The sequence below is a fragment of the Myotis davidii genome, unplaced genomic scaffold, assembly GCF_000327345.1.
Source record: "Myotis davidii unplaced genomic scaffold, ASM32734v1 scaffold268, whole genome shotgun sequence".
In the NCBI taxonomy this organism is placed as follows: domain Eukaryota; kingdom Metazoa; phylum Chordata; class Mammalia; order Chiroptera; family Vespertilionidae; genus Myotis; species Myotis davidii.
In genome coordinates, this window is record NW_006383015.1 from 3,749,179 (window position 1) to 3,765,868 (window position 16,690).

At 35.6% G+C, this 16,690-nt stretch overlaps 1 protein-coding gene across 3 annotated transcripts in view; it reads left to right on the plus strand.

The window, feature by feature from the left end:
- Positions 1-16,690, plus strand: part of IKZF2 (IKAROS family zinc finger 2) — a 159,974-nt gene that overhangs the window by 1,232 nt on the left and 142,052 nt on the right. For 2 of the 3 annotated variants that reach the window (XM_006778933.2, XM_006778930.2), the window contains exons 1-3: positions 55-277; positions 1,989-2,037; positions 2,872-2,976. In XM_006778933.2, coding sequence (XP_006778996.1) covers positions 275-277; positions 1,989-2,037; positions 2,872-2,976 — 157 coding nt within the window. In that variant the 5' untranslated portion in view covers positions 55-274. Of the gene's footprint in view, positions 1-54; positions 278-1,988; positions 2,038-2,871; positions 2,977-16,690 lie in introns of those variants that run through there. The other variant, XM_015558121.1, reaches the window with a different exon arrangement.

The window sequence follows — 16,690 nt, forward strand, 5'->3', positions numbered from 1 at the left end:
GGGGTGTTCCTTCTCTCTCATTTCTTGGTTTTGTTTATCAGCCGATCTGTTTGCTGGATTTGGGCTCGGAATGACCCACCTGTAAAGTGCTTTTCCTTCCTCCTCGCCTTGAACTCTGCAGGGGGCTTGGCTTGGAGGGGCCAGGGAGGGGAAGAGAGAAGGAGGGGGAACACAGAAAACTTCTTTCTCTCCCTCTCCGTGTATCTTCAGCCCGACATTGTCACCTCCTCTTGGAGGGGTTAGAAGAAGCTGAGATCTCCCGACAGAGCTGGAAATGGTGATGAATCTTTTTTAATCAAGGGACAGTTCCTTTTGTATGTACATTTCGTTTCTCTTTCTCCTTTTCTTTTCCTGGCTTTCCTTCTCTGAGGGTTAATAACCATTTCATTGATGGGGCAGACTTCTTTCGCTTCTCCCTGACGTTTCTTTCTTTTTTAATATGTGTGTGTGTGTGTGTGTGTTTAAATGTGCACATTTTTAAAGAGATAAACTCATTTGTAAAATAGCTGAAGAAACTGCGCCCCTTTTAAACTTTGCGGATGCCTTTCTTTAACGCCTTATGTAATCATAATTTGAAAGAATTTGATAACAGTACAGCAGGTTGAAATTTAAGTGCTATGTAGTGGCTGAGTTGGGAATTTGATCTGATTATTCCATAAAGAAAGAAAAGTTTTGTGTGTGTGTTTTTTTTTTACATTTCCTAAAAGTAAGATCTGCCTCAGTTATTTCTCCAAGAAAAAATCTTGATTTCTTCCTCATATTCAAAGCATAATTGATCCGGAGGGTGGTAGAAGGGGAGGGGAGGGAGAAGGGAAGTGGTTTTGGAGACAAGTGAAGCTGCCTGTTTTCCAGTAAGTAATGGAGAAATTCCAGGAGCCAGGGCTAAATATACTTGGCGATCAATACAGAAATGGCTCATTGTGAATAATTTAGCTGCTGGTGCAGTGAGAGTTTTGAAACTAAAGGCAAAAAGGACCAGGGCCAAAGGGGGAAAAAATAAGTAAAAAAATCTCCTCAGGACATGTCAATTCTTTAAACTTTGTCTTTCAAAGAATACAGTTAGCTTATCGATCTTTTCATTATGTGAAATCAAAGCTAGGGGGTGTCATCTCATACAACTTTTGTTTCTGAGAATTAAGTTCTTGTTTTGCGTCATGGGTGCATGAGAATAATTCCCCAAACTTTAAAAAAAGCGATTCCCTTCCCAACGGCGAAAAGTTTATGAAATTTTCAAAATCAGACTGTATTAAGTAAGCTTGGCATTGGTATCCAACCCTGGTCTGGCAGGAAAGTAAGGTTCCATGGAACAGGTGCTCACCCAGAACTTGGGGTTAGGCTAAAACACCAATACAAGTTCAGGAGTTGGGTAACGGCTGCAGAATTCTTAGAGACACACTTGGGCACGAAGTTTTTGTTTTGTTTTGTTTTCTTATGTTTGTTTGTCTTCTCTCCCCCCCCCCCCCCCTTAGAACATGATGAACCAACTTGCAACAATTGTGAATAGAGCTATCTGTATACTAGGGGAGTCCTCAAACTGCAGTGCGATTGTGGGAAGTAGTGAGGGGTAAAGCTGGCACGTTGGAGATGTGGCCCCCTAGTTTTTTTGTTCCTGAAAGTACGTGGTGCCATTCCTGAGTGACTTTTCCTACTAGACCATCCCAAAGGGACGAGGGGGAGGGGAGGAGGAGGAGGAGGAGGAGGTGGAGGAGAAGAAGATTCTGATTAAGAGAGTCATTCCTTTCTTGCTACAGCCCATCTCACAGCACACTTATCTTTCCTATCCTATCTCCAGCAGGCATCAGATCATTTGCAGAAAGAGTTCAGTGACTTGCAAATGAGCACATACAGTACACTGTAGTATGTTTCCTGGGCACAGGTTGCAGCAGCAGCAACATGGGCTAACTGCTTGGAGCTTCAAATAAGTTAAGCATTTCAGGGCAGAACTGAGAGGAATCATTGTGTTAAGGGTCTAATCTTTTGTATTGCAGCACTGCACTTTGACTATGGAAACAGAGGCTATCGATGGCTATATAACGTGTAAGTATTCATTCCCATTAATTTTCTTTATTGCTAATAAAGTTATGCTTCTGTGTTACCTGTACTCAAACTCCTCAATTGTAAGTCTTTATCACGGATTCTATGCTCTCATTTTCTATCTGTTCACAGCTTCACCCTTAAAGTGAGTTTGGTAAAAAGCAGCATACAGTGAAATAGAAATATACTTTACTATATTAAAGATAACATGGAACTCAGTAGAGCTTAGCAGATTCACACTTTCCTGGTTGATTACTTTACCTAAGTTTACAATTGGTCAGGTTACATATATGTCTACTAATATGGCGTGTACTAAATATTTATTGCATTGTATAGCCTACGTTACCGGACTCATATTCTGAAAGAGAATTAGCTTCTAAATTCTCAACTTGTTTGGTTAAAAACAAACAAGTTGACATGTTTTTAGCCAACTCTCCTTTCAAACATCCAACTTTCTGATAGCCAGCGTTCTAGAAAATGCTCATTTTATAAATACTGTATGTTCAATGATTAAATTAGGTTTTAAAAGAAATTTAGGTTTTTAAACTAAAGAATACTTTAGAAATCAACCTGTCCCAATTCCTCTTACGTTACCGTTACGATTATTGTGATAATGAAATTTTGTCTTTTTTGTGTGTGTGTGTGTGGGCTGGTTGTTGCTTTTTGTCATTTCATTCATTTACTATATATTTCTAAATTATATTGCCTTACAGTTTCTTTTAAGGAAAAACATATTACAATTTCAAGGCTATTCGTGCCACTGCATGAGACAAAGTTGGTAATTAGATTTTATGTGACAATGAACAGAGACCAAAAGATTTTATTTTGTGAAAGCAGGTGACAATGAGCTTTCACCTGAAAGGGAGCACTCCGATATGGCAATTGACCTCACCTCAAGCACACCCAATGGACAGCATGCCTCACCAAGTCACATGACAAGCAGTAAGTCTTCTTTTTATGTTTTTCCCCCTATTTCTCTAGCAACAGCCTTGAATTTGTTAGGTCTGTGGGGTCCTCTCACATTGTGGTGTAGCTGCTGTTATAGATTTTGCTAAAGAAAGAACAACAGAGATTTATTCCTGTTCATTCCAGTATCATAAAACATGAGTCTGCTTACTAGTCTGAACTATCCCAAGGTGGCATTTGGGAGCTGGTGCTTACCTGTATCAGGTAAGAAATGTTAGGCTTTTCTGGTTATTGTTTTGACTTGTCAGGTTTATGACTAGATTTGTTGTTGTTGTTGGATTTTAAAAAAAAGATGGAAACACGTCACTTCCAAAGGACTCTTCACAGTAAAAAAATGAAATAATTTTATATTGTTTTGGTACAAAGCTAATCCACCAGTGGTAGGATTGCAGTGTTGCTTTTTTTTTTTTTTTACGTGAAAGTTTTTCCTCCAAAGTGTTGGTAGTGAAGTGTAATTGAAAATTTGAAGGAATCATTTATAGCCATTTCTCTAACAAAGTGAGAGCTTTTTGTTTAGGATTGTCAGAGAAGAACTGAGAGACGTTGGAAGGATGTTTTGAACTTACAGGCATAGACAGCTTTGGCTACTGTTTTTGATGAAGAGCCATTGATTGATGTAGTAAACACTTCTGTGTAATGAGAGAACAACTTATATGCTATCAGAGACAGAGACAAAACACTTTAAGAATATGGTTTCTTTTCTCTTAAAATGTTTTATCAGTTTAGTTATCGAGTGCAAATGCTCTATTATTCCCACTCAAACGTTATTGGAAATCTTGTGTTTCCCTTACAGTTTTGGTAGATGTTATATTCTCGTATAGAAATGATGTCTGACTTATATGTAACTTTATTTAATTAGACGTTTTCTATTTGATTGATATGTGAAGGAAAGGCATTTTCTTTCCTTTGTAAAAAAGTGAAGGTTTAATAACTAAAGAAAACTGAATCATCGACTGAATTTTGAGCATATCTCTAAGTTAATTCTCATTATCTGAACAGAACAAAATTTCCTTTCCAAGTCCCTCTTTCAGTTCTCAAAACTTAAGGTTACTATAAAGCTACTAGCTTTGTAAGTAGTAAAGACTACTGAATTATAAGCAAAAGTATATAGAGTACTATTGAATACATTTTGCAACTCATTAACTTTAAGTGATTCTAGCTATTGAATTTTTTATTAAACTATGTGAACTTACTTATTTAATAGTTTTCTTTCTTTTTATTAATGAGAAACACTTCCTAGGAAGATTTCATTCTAGAAGCAGTCATTGAAATTCCTTTATCATGTAGAAAGAAAAATTAATAGGTAGTAAGTGAATGTATATTAAATTATAGTGCTAATGTCTTATAATGGATCTTGTAGCATTAACTTATTTTTTGCTAGTTGGCTATTGATTTGATAAAGTTACACTATTAATGTAATGTAGGCAGTACAATTTTTACTTTTTAACATTTTTACAATCTTACTAGTTGTTTGGTAGAATATATTTTTACTTCTCAGGTTATCTTTGTATGATTTCCTAAAGGGTAAAGACAGATGCATGTGCAATTTCGGTTAGCCAGCTATTTAACGGTTGGCTTTAGAAGCATTGGATATAGGGATATATATTAACATTAATTATAAGACTTTACTGATATCCTCTAGCCACCACTACAATATCAGCATCCTTTATTTGTGCATTTGATTCTGGTTTAGCAAGTACTGGCTTCAAAAAGGTAGTTCACCCATTTATTTTAAATATACAGTGCAGAGTGTAGGCATGATCCGTTTGAACAAATAAGAGTTGTGCTTTTGACGTTTGGGCTTTTCACACCCATTAACAGTTAAATTATGTTTGGTAAGAGGTTTTTTGCTGTTGTCTTTTTAACTTACTAGCCCGTGGCAATTGCATGTTAGTATGGTTTTTGGCTAAGCTGCACGTGTTTTCGAGTCCTTTTCCAAAGCGTTGCAGGTTAAATATGTTGGCTCTCACTTCAGAGCTGTCTTGCATCCTTTATGTAGCCTCTATTTACAGTATCTAGGTTACCCACTTAGGTGTTAGATGGAGAAGATACCCATTTTTTCCTTTCTGTTAGATCTAGGGGAATATCAGCATTTGAGATTGCCAAAGCAAAAAGTAGCAGAGAGAGAGGCTCTTGTCTAATTTGAACAAGAGACTTAGAATCTGTCACTCATATTTTTCTATCCCCTGAAATAATTTGTGTGTGTGTGTGTGTGACCTGTCAAATCACTTGTGTCTGAGACCACTGGTTTTCGTGAATGCCTTTATACACATTCTTGTCTTTAGTAAGTGAGAAGAACTTAATTTATCTTCTGCATTTTTTAATATCTTCATGTATACTTCCTGAAGGGCTGTTGCTTCCAAAAACAGATTTGTAATTTTGATTGAAAGTATTAAAGCCAAAAGTAAATGTGGAAATCTTTCAGAGAGACAGCCTCCAGGAGCAAACAGGAGAGGACAGGAGTGTACGTGGAGGAGGGAAAGTTATTTTAAAACAGTTTAGAAAAAATAAATAAAAGAACTAAAACCTTTGATTTTTAATAAAATAACTTCTATTCTGGCAGTAAAGTATTGATAAGATGTGATAGCCACCGTATTCTGGCTTTAGGAAAGTGGCCAGTTGGACTATAAGGTCGTAGTCATTTGTTTTGGCTATTTGATGACTACTCTGAGATGAAGCGTATATGTACAACTTGCTGCCAGCTATTGTATAATAAATAATGACAGCAGCTATCATTATTTGACAGGGCTAGAAGAGAGCATCGGCGACCTGGGAGAGAACTAAAAATGTTACCATGCCTGACAGTTTTGGGTTTTACAATTCAGCAAATAAGATAATCTTAAAAAGAAGTCAGAAGCCTTAGTTGATATTAACATTTCATAATGACTGCGTCCTCTGTTTTAGGACGAGTTTTCTCAGAGAGCTTTAGACGTTCTCTTATGGAATAAGGATCACTTTGATAGGAAGATGAGCATTGTTGCCTGAGATCATTAGTGTACATGTCGAGTCTGCTGACAACCTTCGGTGTCAGGGATGACAGTATGTGCCTTGATGGCTACTGGAAATACACAGTGTTAAGTTATTTTAAAAATAGCTCCTGGAAGTTAAGAATCTGAGACAGACAACTCAGACAGAACAATATAAAAATAATCCATATTGTATTTCGGCCTCTCAGATGAGTCTTGCTTTGTGATTCCTTCTGTTTCTGGGTTAGCGCATTTCCAATTCTTGCAAAGTCGCTTCAGTATTGGTTTCAAACTGGTCTACACCTGCTGCTGGCTATATTGAAAAAACAGTTTTAAGGTTCAAGAAATTGTCATTAATTATATTTTTCTTATCATCTACTATTATAATGCCAGTGAATAAATTTTCTTTGGATTTAGTTAATGGTATGAAATACAGCCTGATACAAACTTTGTTTCTATGACTTTAAAATCATTACATGGATCAAGTTCACAGTCAATATTATTTATCAGTTTGATGGCCAGATGGCATGTATGGAATTGGAAGAAGTAGTCATTCTAGTAATTCTAGTTTTACTCTGACCAATAATCAGGTTACGGAATCTAGTTTATCCTTTTCAGAGTGCTTCACGATTATTTATTTTTTCTTAGCTAGTTTCCATTTTTAGCAGCAGAAGTATATTATGATTTTCACTTTTCATAGGTGGAAATGGAAGCTAAAGAAATCAGTCGGCCTTTTAGGTCCCTTGGTGAAAGGAAGAAGTTATCAGGATTGGGACATAAAACTGTGATATTATCTTGTAGGTTAGTTGGATTACTTAACTGCTATTTCTCTGTAATGTCATTATCTCAGGATACCCACTATGTCCAATACTGACCCAGGTTTTAGTGACAAAAGCAGTATTACAGAAGTAGAAGTAGAAGAGGGTTATTATGAGGGTGGAGTAACATCAGATAATCTTGCTCTAGTGCTCTTTTAAAAAGTAACTCATTTGAGGGGCTCACCAGCTTTCCAAGTTGCCTTATGTAGCTTAGTTTGGCAGTCACTCTTGGTTGGATTTCCAGAGTATACACCATAATATAACATCAGGTGGACTTAATGTAAAAACTCACTGTTTTGAATTGTGTAGTACTGAAATTTGTGTTAAAAACGTATCTTAGTTTTTACTTGTTAGGAAAAATTTTTAAAGTTTGATTTTATTTCTTTACACCTCATGAGAGCTAAGTGTTATGGCTATGTACTAAAAGAAAAAAAATGGAAAAGGAACCAATGGAAGTATATGCAAGGAATTAACAGCAAAAATGCTGTATTTTTTTCTTTGTACCTAATTTCTCCCTTCCCCCCATTTTTAGGCTGTTTCAGAGTAAGGATAAAGATCTGTCTTTGAGAAACAAAACAACTTATTATAGGAGCATTATCCATATTGCCTCTATATTTTTCCAAATCGGTCTTCCCCACTGGAAGAACAGTTTTTTTTAAAAATGGAACCAGATTAATTAGGATTTATTGGGAGCCTTCCTTCCAGCCCTAGTGTTTTGGGATCTCTGGGTCTAATGCCCTTCTCCCCTAACTTTGAATATTGATATATGTTGACCTTATTCTGAAAGATCAATAGTAGCGTCACAGTCCTAACATGAGTAAAATATGTTGTTTTTCTTTGCTTTTCCCTTTATATCCATTTATATAAAATATGCTTATTGATCTGGTAGTCTTTTCCTTTGTGAATTAATCAATACTGAGGATATTTCTGCTTTGAAATAGGTAAGGAGTATTTTGGAACTATTTCCCTTATTACAAATGCTTAATCACTACTGGAGGGAGAGAAGGGAAGGGGGCATGATTTCTGACTGTACCTAGGATGCTCTTAGCATTACGCTATATGCATCCATACCATTTCACTTAGTTTCCACAACAGCTCTGTGAGATTAATAGTTCCTCTGTTTTATGATACAGAAAACTGAGGCTCAGTAGCAGCGGATTGTAAGAGGCTGAAAATATGGGCTTTGGAATTATATGGACCTGTGCTAGAATTCTTAGTTTGCCAAAGAGCTTACTGTGTGACCTTAGACATGATACTTCACATCTCTGAGCTCCAGTTTCCTTATCTGTAGAATGGGGATAAGCAATCCCTACCTCAGTGGGCTTTTGTGAGGTTGGAATAAGTCATATATTCAAAATGCTTAGCACAGTTTCTGGCTTATCCAATAAGTAATCACTGCTGCTATCGGAGCAGTCGTGTTACTTTTTCATTGTCCCATGACTCATAAGGAAAAGAGTGTCGTCAAATCCAGATCTGTTTGAAATTCAGGTCTTTTGTTCTTTCCTTTTTACTACATAGAACTGTGGAACAGAGGCAGGCATTGCTAATAATTTAGGGTAAAAATTGAAGGAAAAAAACCCCTTATTTTATTTAAAGCATTTTTGAAGACTTTGGTAAAAAAAGAAGTAGTTTGTCTTTATATTAGAAACTGTTTGCATTGGATTTCAATGTTTCTTAGTTTTATGTTTTTGATTATATGTAAAGAAAAAGCATTATTTAATGTCGGTACTCCAAAGTCACCAGCAATTAAGAATGGAAAAAGAAAAAGTCCTCTTAATCGAGTAACCTATTCATATCTAGAGTCAATTCTTTCTTAGAAAGTTTGCATCTAAAATTTCACTTTATTGATGCCTCTGGTAGTACCATACAGTCTCAGTTTGATAATACTAATCAAGTGGTAGGCCTGATTGTTGCTAAAGGTGCATGTTGGGAGTAATGGTTTAGGTGTTTTAAATTTGAAGTCAGTTTAGCATGTAAAGATCACTTCTATGCATTTGACATGTTGCTGCGTTGTTCTAGCTGACTAATTCAACAAGTACTGATAGGCTGTCTTTTATGTGCCAGGCACTGTAAGGTGAATCCAAAGGTGAATAGTACACCATCCTTGTCCTCCAGGAGCCCACACTCTAGTTTGAAAGATAGTCATCTAAACAGGGCATTATACTGTGGTAAGCCAGTGTCCTATTTATTATGGGGAATGGAGCGGGGAGGGCACTAGTCCTGAAGACTTCCTAGAAGGAGAGGCCGCTTGAGCTGAGACTTATTAAATGAATAGGACTTAGGAGAGAAGCAGAAGGCTTTTCAGGGAACTCACCACAATGGTAGCTGAGAAGTAACAGACATGTACTGGGAAATACAAGCAGGTTGGTTTGTCTAGGTTTGTAAAGTTGGAGTCTAGGTATCAGAAGCTAGAGATAACTCTGGAGAATTAATCAGGGCAAGATAATCTTGTATAAGGAAGAAACTTGGATTTCATTTTCAAGAAAGTCAAAGCGGATGACTTGCCTTTTGATTGACATGGATCACACTGACTGTCACGTGGGGGGAAAGATTTGCATGGGGACCATCTAGAGCAGCGGTTCTCAACCTGGGGGTCGAGACCCATTTAGGGGATCGAATGAACCTTTCACAGGGGTCGCCTAAGACCATCGGAAAACACATATTTAATTACATATTGTTTTTGTGATTAATCACTATGCTTTAATTATGTTCAATTTGAACAATGAAATTGGGGGTCACCACAACATGAGGAACTGTATTAAAGGGTCGCGGCATTAGGAAGGTTGAGAACCACTGGTCTAGAGGCAGGGCTTCTTTAGCAGGCTGTGGTAGTGATTGAGTGAGGAGTCATGAGAGCTAGTGGTAATGGGGATAATAAGAAAGAGAAGGATTTGGGAAGTACATAATAGCATAAAGTGGACTGGACTTGGATAGTAGGATAAAGGAGAGGAGGAAGTTCATGACCTCTAAAGTATTAGATAGATAGTGATAAATCCATCAGGGGAGATAGGAAATATTGGAGCAGGTTTCCAGGAAAATATTTAGTTGAGTTTAGTTGTTCTGGATACAGCGAGTTTGAAGTACCTGTAGAATTTGGGAGAGGATAGCAATCAGGCAGGTGGATAGATTAGACTCAAGTGTGAATTTTCCTAATTAGAGAAACCTAATATGTATCTCGTGGCTTGGTTTCTTTCTCTCCTGTATTACTTTAACAATAGTTTAGTATTTCCTAAAAATTCTATCCTAAGTAATTCTTAGCATTTGATCAGTGACCTTACTTCCCTCACTGCCCCATTAAATCAAAATTCTATATTGAAATGTATGAGCACAGATTTTAATGAACTCTCTTTGCTTAATGGAGTCCTTTTATGCTGGTCTCAGAAGTTGGATTAGTTGATGTGATTGACTTAATAATTTTTAAACAAAATATGCCAGCCCTTCTCCTTAAAATTTTATGATATATTAAATATCATACCTTTTATGGTTATACATTTTAAAAAATCATAAGGCTAATATATGGCACATACTTCAATGCCTCTACTGTAATGATTTCTCTTTATTCTGTGACCTTAGTCTTTATAAATAAGTACATAATTTCAAATGTGTAAGGAATGATTTGTTAACTAAATACAAAGAGATCTACCATATTAGTTGTCAAGGAATTTAATAATTTTATCCAGAGCTTTGTTGAAAACTTTGAGATAAATTATGCATACATGATATATATTTGAAAATGGTTTGCTATATACTTAATTAAAAGAAAACTTATGATACTGTGCCCTCCTGGGATAAAATTGTCTAGAGGGAAAAGTGTAATATAAAAAAAAAACAAAAAACATTGTGCCCTGACCGGTTTGGCTCAGTGGATAGAGCATTGGCCTGCAGACTGAAAGCTCTGTAAAAAAATCAATAAGATATATATTTTTAAAAAACATTGTAACTAACATACTTATATGCCTCAAAAACATCTATTATAGAACTTCATCTTAAAAATGTAAGCTTTGATTACCTGCGACACCATGGGATTCCAAATGAATGTTAATGATGAAAATACTTCATCTGAGATTTCCTGTATGTGGAGATTCAGAAATCTCTAGAGAGGTATTTTTCATCTTTCAAACATTGATCCGGCCAACATTTATTAAGCACTTAGTTTGTGTGATGCACTGCTGATGCTGGGGCACAAGAAATATGTAAGTGTGTTTGGTAGAAAAGGACATTACCTTTCAGGGTTCAAATGAATTCATTTTTTATTTGAGGTGTTTTTAAAGATTTCTTTGGAGAAATGTATTTGAGATAACTCTTTTGCATTTAGAAGCAAGTAAGTGTGATGTGCTCATCATGATTCATGTCCATTACAGATGAATGAGTTCCTTTTTGCCTTTCACCATCAAGAGTTCTTAAAAAATGAATAAACTTGAAAATACACAATGGAACAGACAAAAATACAACCAGCTTTTAAGATAGGTTCCCACAGGATAACATTTCCCTAAGAACGTTTTTGTAATGCAAGATTTGGTGCTCAGTTGTGCAAGTTCCTCAACTTGATTGGCAGCACATTTAGAGCAGACCTATATCTCAGGGTTGGCTTGCACTAGACAATTCTATAAAATTGATCTTTAAAATCAGAATGCCAATTTGTGTCTATATTTTGACTACAAATAAACAACAAACAAAACACCCCAACCAATTAACCCCAACCAATCACTCCAGTTGGCTTGACCAGATCAGTTTGTTATTGCAAACCCATCTATATTGGTAATCAGTGAAGGTCATTTGGTAGCAAGAAATCAGTACAAAGGAAGTTAGTTATATAATTCAAATGTTCAATGGCATCAAACTAAAAAAGCCTAATATGTTCAGCATCACATTAGATGTACCTTACCATTTGGATCAAGTCCTTTGTCCCATTCCTTCTTCCCTGGATGGACATGGATTTAGATCCCCTAGAGAAGCTCAGACAAACTACTTATTTTTTTTTCTTCTCGGCTTCCTTGGCTAAATCCTCTAGTTTCAGTCTTTAACTTATATTACTATATGTTACAACAAATTCTTGCAGGCCTTGGATCTATCCATTTTCTTTAATGTAATTTTATACTTATTAAATGTTGATTTCATAGCTTAACTTTCTGAAAGCAATCTTATAACACATATGAAAGCAATCTTATAGCACCTATAAAGAATATTACCATAGCGTCAGACTTCCATTCACAGAAATGTTGATGGGTGATGTGGTTTAAGAGGTATTAATATCTATTATAGATGAAGGTGGAAAATAGCACTGCCACCTGAGAAAGACACTTGAAGTTGGCTGGGGATTCCGAAGAGTTAGTTTATAGGTCAGCCGGAGCAAACGTCTCACCAGTTTCATGAAATCATTGAAGTAGTCTGACTACAACAAAGAGATTTTATAGAAAATTATGGTATTTTAGGTTAGCAAATAGGGAAGGTTATCTTGACGACTGTAAACTTAAGAATATTTTTCAACACATACAGCTTTATTTTTGGCCACACATTGATTACAAAGAAGTTCATTGGAGATTTCGCAGAGGTGTGCCTTTGGGGAAAATGTTCATGTCTCATTTCTCACTTCATCCCCAGTATACAATGTCATATTGGTGTATTGTAGAAACCCAGTCTTTATTTATTGAATTAAGGAACTATTTATGATTACATGCTGCGCGTGTGTATTTAAATAATGTGCTTCTGGCCATTTGAGGAAATTTAGAAACTTGATTTCTTTGATGTTGAAATAATTCTGACATCCTGATTTACTTGTTATTTTCTCTGTTTGGGTATGCATTTATTTTAAGCAGATCAGCCCCCAAAAATGATCTCTAAGATTCTGAACAGCTCTTAAGTTTTCTGATTCTATACAATCATATTCAATAGAATCCGTTAATGTAAATGTTTCCATGAATATTTTATAGTTATTATCATCATCCCATTACTAATAACTTTATATAGCAAATTTAGAGTTTATAGTCCGTATGCTTATAATTTTAAAATCAGTTCTTTATCACTTTCTTAAACTACTTTTAGTAGCAGGTACAAAATGAAATGCTTCAATTAACTTTTCTCATGCACTGCAGATATTTTGAGGAGCACATAATTAATCAGTGTAAAGTCACGTTCTAATAAATTAACATTCCGGGTGTCTGCACCTTTGACGTTTTTGTCATTGCTCTCATATTATCATGGTAGCTGTAACTCTTCTTACCCCTGACTATATCAACTTTACATACTTCTTACTAAGACATGAGTATCCAGGGCTTGGTCCTATTTTGAAGTGCTGGGGTCCTGCATTGCTCTGTTTCCCTTGAATTAACTTTAAGAAATTTTGGTTTAGTTCTAAAGAGCTGTCACTTCTACAACTATGTAAAACATTTTCTGTTACAGTCATGTTTCCTGAAGCCGTTTAATGCTATGTTTTTGTTGTTTAAAACAAACATTAACAAGTAATATTTACATATGGAAATGTATTTCTTTTGTAAGACCTGTCTTACAAGTCTTTTAATCAGAAATGTAAATATCTTTAGCGTGTGGATAGTCAGACATGGATTGCCTTATTTTCAATATATGTTACCTTTTTGACTGAGAAAAGAACCATTTTTATCTACACCTTTTAGGCTTGAAGATATATGTTTAATTACTAATTAAAATAGGTACATTTGTTCATATTAGAAACAATTACTTAGATCATTAGAAATTGGGCTAAACATTTTTAGATATTTAAACTAGGAAATAGTACATGATCATTTTAGGTACTGCTTTAAAATTACAAAAGCTTTAAAAACACTGATTCTAATATAATATTTTGAAATATAAAAGAAATTATATTATGTTTGCAAAATATTTGAAAGGAGTAATAGATTTTGTTTGGATATAACTGAGAACTAGAAAAAGAAATCTGAGATATTTTTGAGAGTCTGCTGTTTTTAAACTCTGAAAATATGAATTACACATCACCATCTGTCTGAACTATGACAGATTAATGACCTAATGACAGTTTTTGGATTCGGTTTCTTCAAAACAAAAACAAACAAAAAAGAAACACCCTCTGTCCCCCAACTAAACACAATTTAAATAAATTATTACACATAAATTGTTATTACAGTAAGGCTATTGGCATAAAAATTTTTTTGATGATTTTGAGTAGTTTTAGTTGGTCTCACAGATTGAATCCAATAGCTGGTAACAAATTTGTAGAGATATATTTTCAGCAAATTAGAGAAGTTATAGTTGACTGAATAGTTGCTTTCATACAACTGGATCTATGGAGAAAGTGCCATTTATGTTTCAAAAGCATGTGTGTGTGTGTGTGTGTGTGTGTGTGCGCGCGCGTTGTGTATGTTTATAAATGCAAAGAATAAGTAGGTACAAGAAGAAAATGTTGAACTATTGATAAAGTTTACTTTGAGGTATGGGAGGGTAAACCAGGTACTTAACTGCTTAATCCAAACAGATCTGCATTATCTTTTTTCCCCAAAAAGATCTTTTACTTATGTGATTAAAAAAAACCTGTAATAGTCAACCATCTCAAATAAATAAAGAACGGAATTATTCTGTAAGAGAGCCGACGATGATATCTCTGATAATATATACCTAACCTTGAAATTTCAGTGATATTATAGACTCATCAAAATGGATTGCTGCCATTGCTGATAAATTCTGGTCAGGGTATTGTCACATACCAATGCTGTCTGCAGAATTCCTCATTATTTTAGATTTAGTCTGAATATAAGGTATTTTCTTAATGGCTATAATAAAATTAGACACTATTTTTTGAATGATATCCATTGGTAGCATGAGATGTTGTAAACAATATACATATGTGTATCTCTGGCGGTGGTAAGGAAACACTGTAGCATTATGATGCCAGGAGAAATCTGAGTAGAATAAGTTAAAACTTACATTTAGATTCTCTGTTCTACATTGTCTATGATAATAATGTTTACTTTTTTCTTTTATTGAATTTACTGGGGTGACATTGGTTAATAAAAGTTTATATTACCATAACCGATTTGGCTCAGTGGTTAGAGCATTGGCCTGCAGACTCAAGGGTCCCAGGTTCGATTCTGGTCAAGGGCATGTACCTTGGTTGCGGGCACATCCCCAGTAGGGGGTGTGCAGGAGGCAGGTGATCCATGTTCCTCTCTCATTGATGTTTCTAACTCTCTATCCCTCTTCCTTCCTCTCTGTAAAAAATCAATAAAATATATTTTAAAAAAGTTTATAGGTTTCAGGGCTACAATTCTATAATATATTATCTGTATATTGTATTGTATGGTCACCACCCCAAGTCAAATCTCCTTCTCTCACCATTTCTCACCCTATAACCTATTCTCCCTCACCCGACTCCCTTTCCCTCTGATAATCATCATATGGTTGTCTTGTGTCTATGAGTTTTTGTTTGTTCATTGTTGTTTTGCTTAATCCCTTTACCTTTTTAACCCAGCCCCACAACCCACCTCTCCTCTGACAGCTGTCAGTCTGTTCTCTATGAACTTGTTCTATTTTGTTTGTTAGTCTAATTTGTTTAATAGATTCTATGTAAGTGAAATCATATTGTACTTCTCTTTCTCTGACTGGCTAATTTCACTTAGTATAATGCTTTCCAGGTCCATCCAGTGTCCATCAGTAGATGAGTGGATCAAAAAGCTATAGTACATTTACACAATGGCATACTACTCAGCTGTAAAAAAAAAAAAATACTAAAGAAGGAAATCATGTTTACTTTTTAAGAAGAGATTTAGTCTCTTTTTCATGATCATTCATTTAAAACTCCACTCAGTATTGCTAATTATTTATGTTAAAACTTATAAAGATACATTGTTTTTAGCAAGACAGTTATGGTATGTTGCTAGTAGTAATGGGAGGACCTGTGAAAATAATTTGAAAGGAAAGAGTAGAAGTGTGAAGTATAGAGAACATAGAAGAGACCTAGCTCAAAAAGAAAGAAAGGATAAAAAGGATGAGTCAAAACATGAGGGATAAGCCACAGAATCCACTAAAGTTAGTAGATGTGGAGGCAGGAGTAGGGCTCATGAATAATAGGATCTTTCCCTCATCCTTTTTCTTCTTTTAGAAAGCATAAATAAAAAAAATCTGAATTTTTTAAAAAAATATTTTTTATTGATTTCTGAGAGGTTGGGAGAAGGAGAGATAGAAACATCAATGGGGATTGAGCACACAACCCAGACACATGCCCTGACCAGGAATAGAACCATGAGTATCATAGGTCAACACTCAAAAACCTTTAAAACCAGTAAGCCACACCGGCTGGGCAAGAAAAATCTGAATTTTTAAGTTAATTAAAGAAGCTTACCTGGTTCAATGGTGAGGAATGTGGCAGCAAGATTAGAATGGTTTCTGGTAGAAAACAAATGGTAAATATTGAGGTTCAATAGAGAGAAGCAAACTTCTTCAGATATGTGAAAGCCAGGGAGTGGACGTTGGGGGTAGACCAGTAAAAAAACGGGAGTCCTAAGGCTTCCAGATTAGAGAGACGAGAAGACTGGAGCTGTATAAAAGTTGTTGTATCAAGAATAGATTGTTTGCTGTCGGAAATAATGGTGCTACTGATGTCCCCCTTGGACTAATCTGTTGCTCTTATACTGTGTGAAAGTTACTGTGAAATATATGCAGTGTGGGAGAGATATCCTAACTCAATGGTTTTCAACCTTGGCTGCACATTAGAATCACCTGGGAATCTTTTTAAAATCCTGATTTCTGGGCCTCATCCTCCGGAACTTCTGTTCTTTGTTACTAATGTTGTGGCCTCACCCCATAACAAAGAAACTGAAGTTCCAGAGGATGAGGCCTTTCTGAAATCAGGATTTTAAAAAGATTTCCAGGTGATTCTAATGTGCAGCCAAGGTTGAGAACCACTGTCCTAACTGGTTG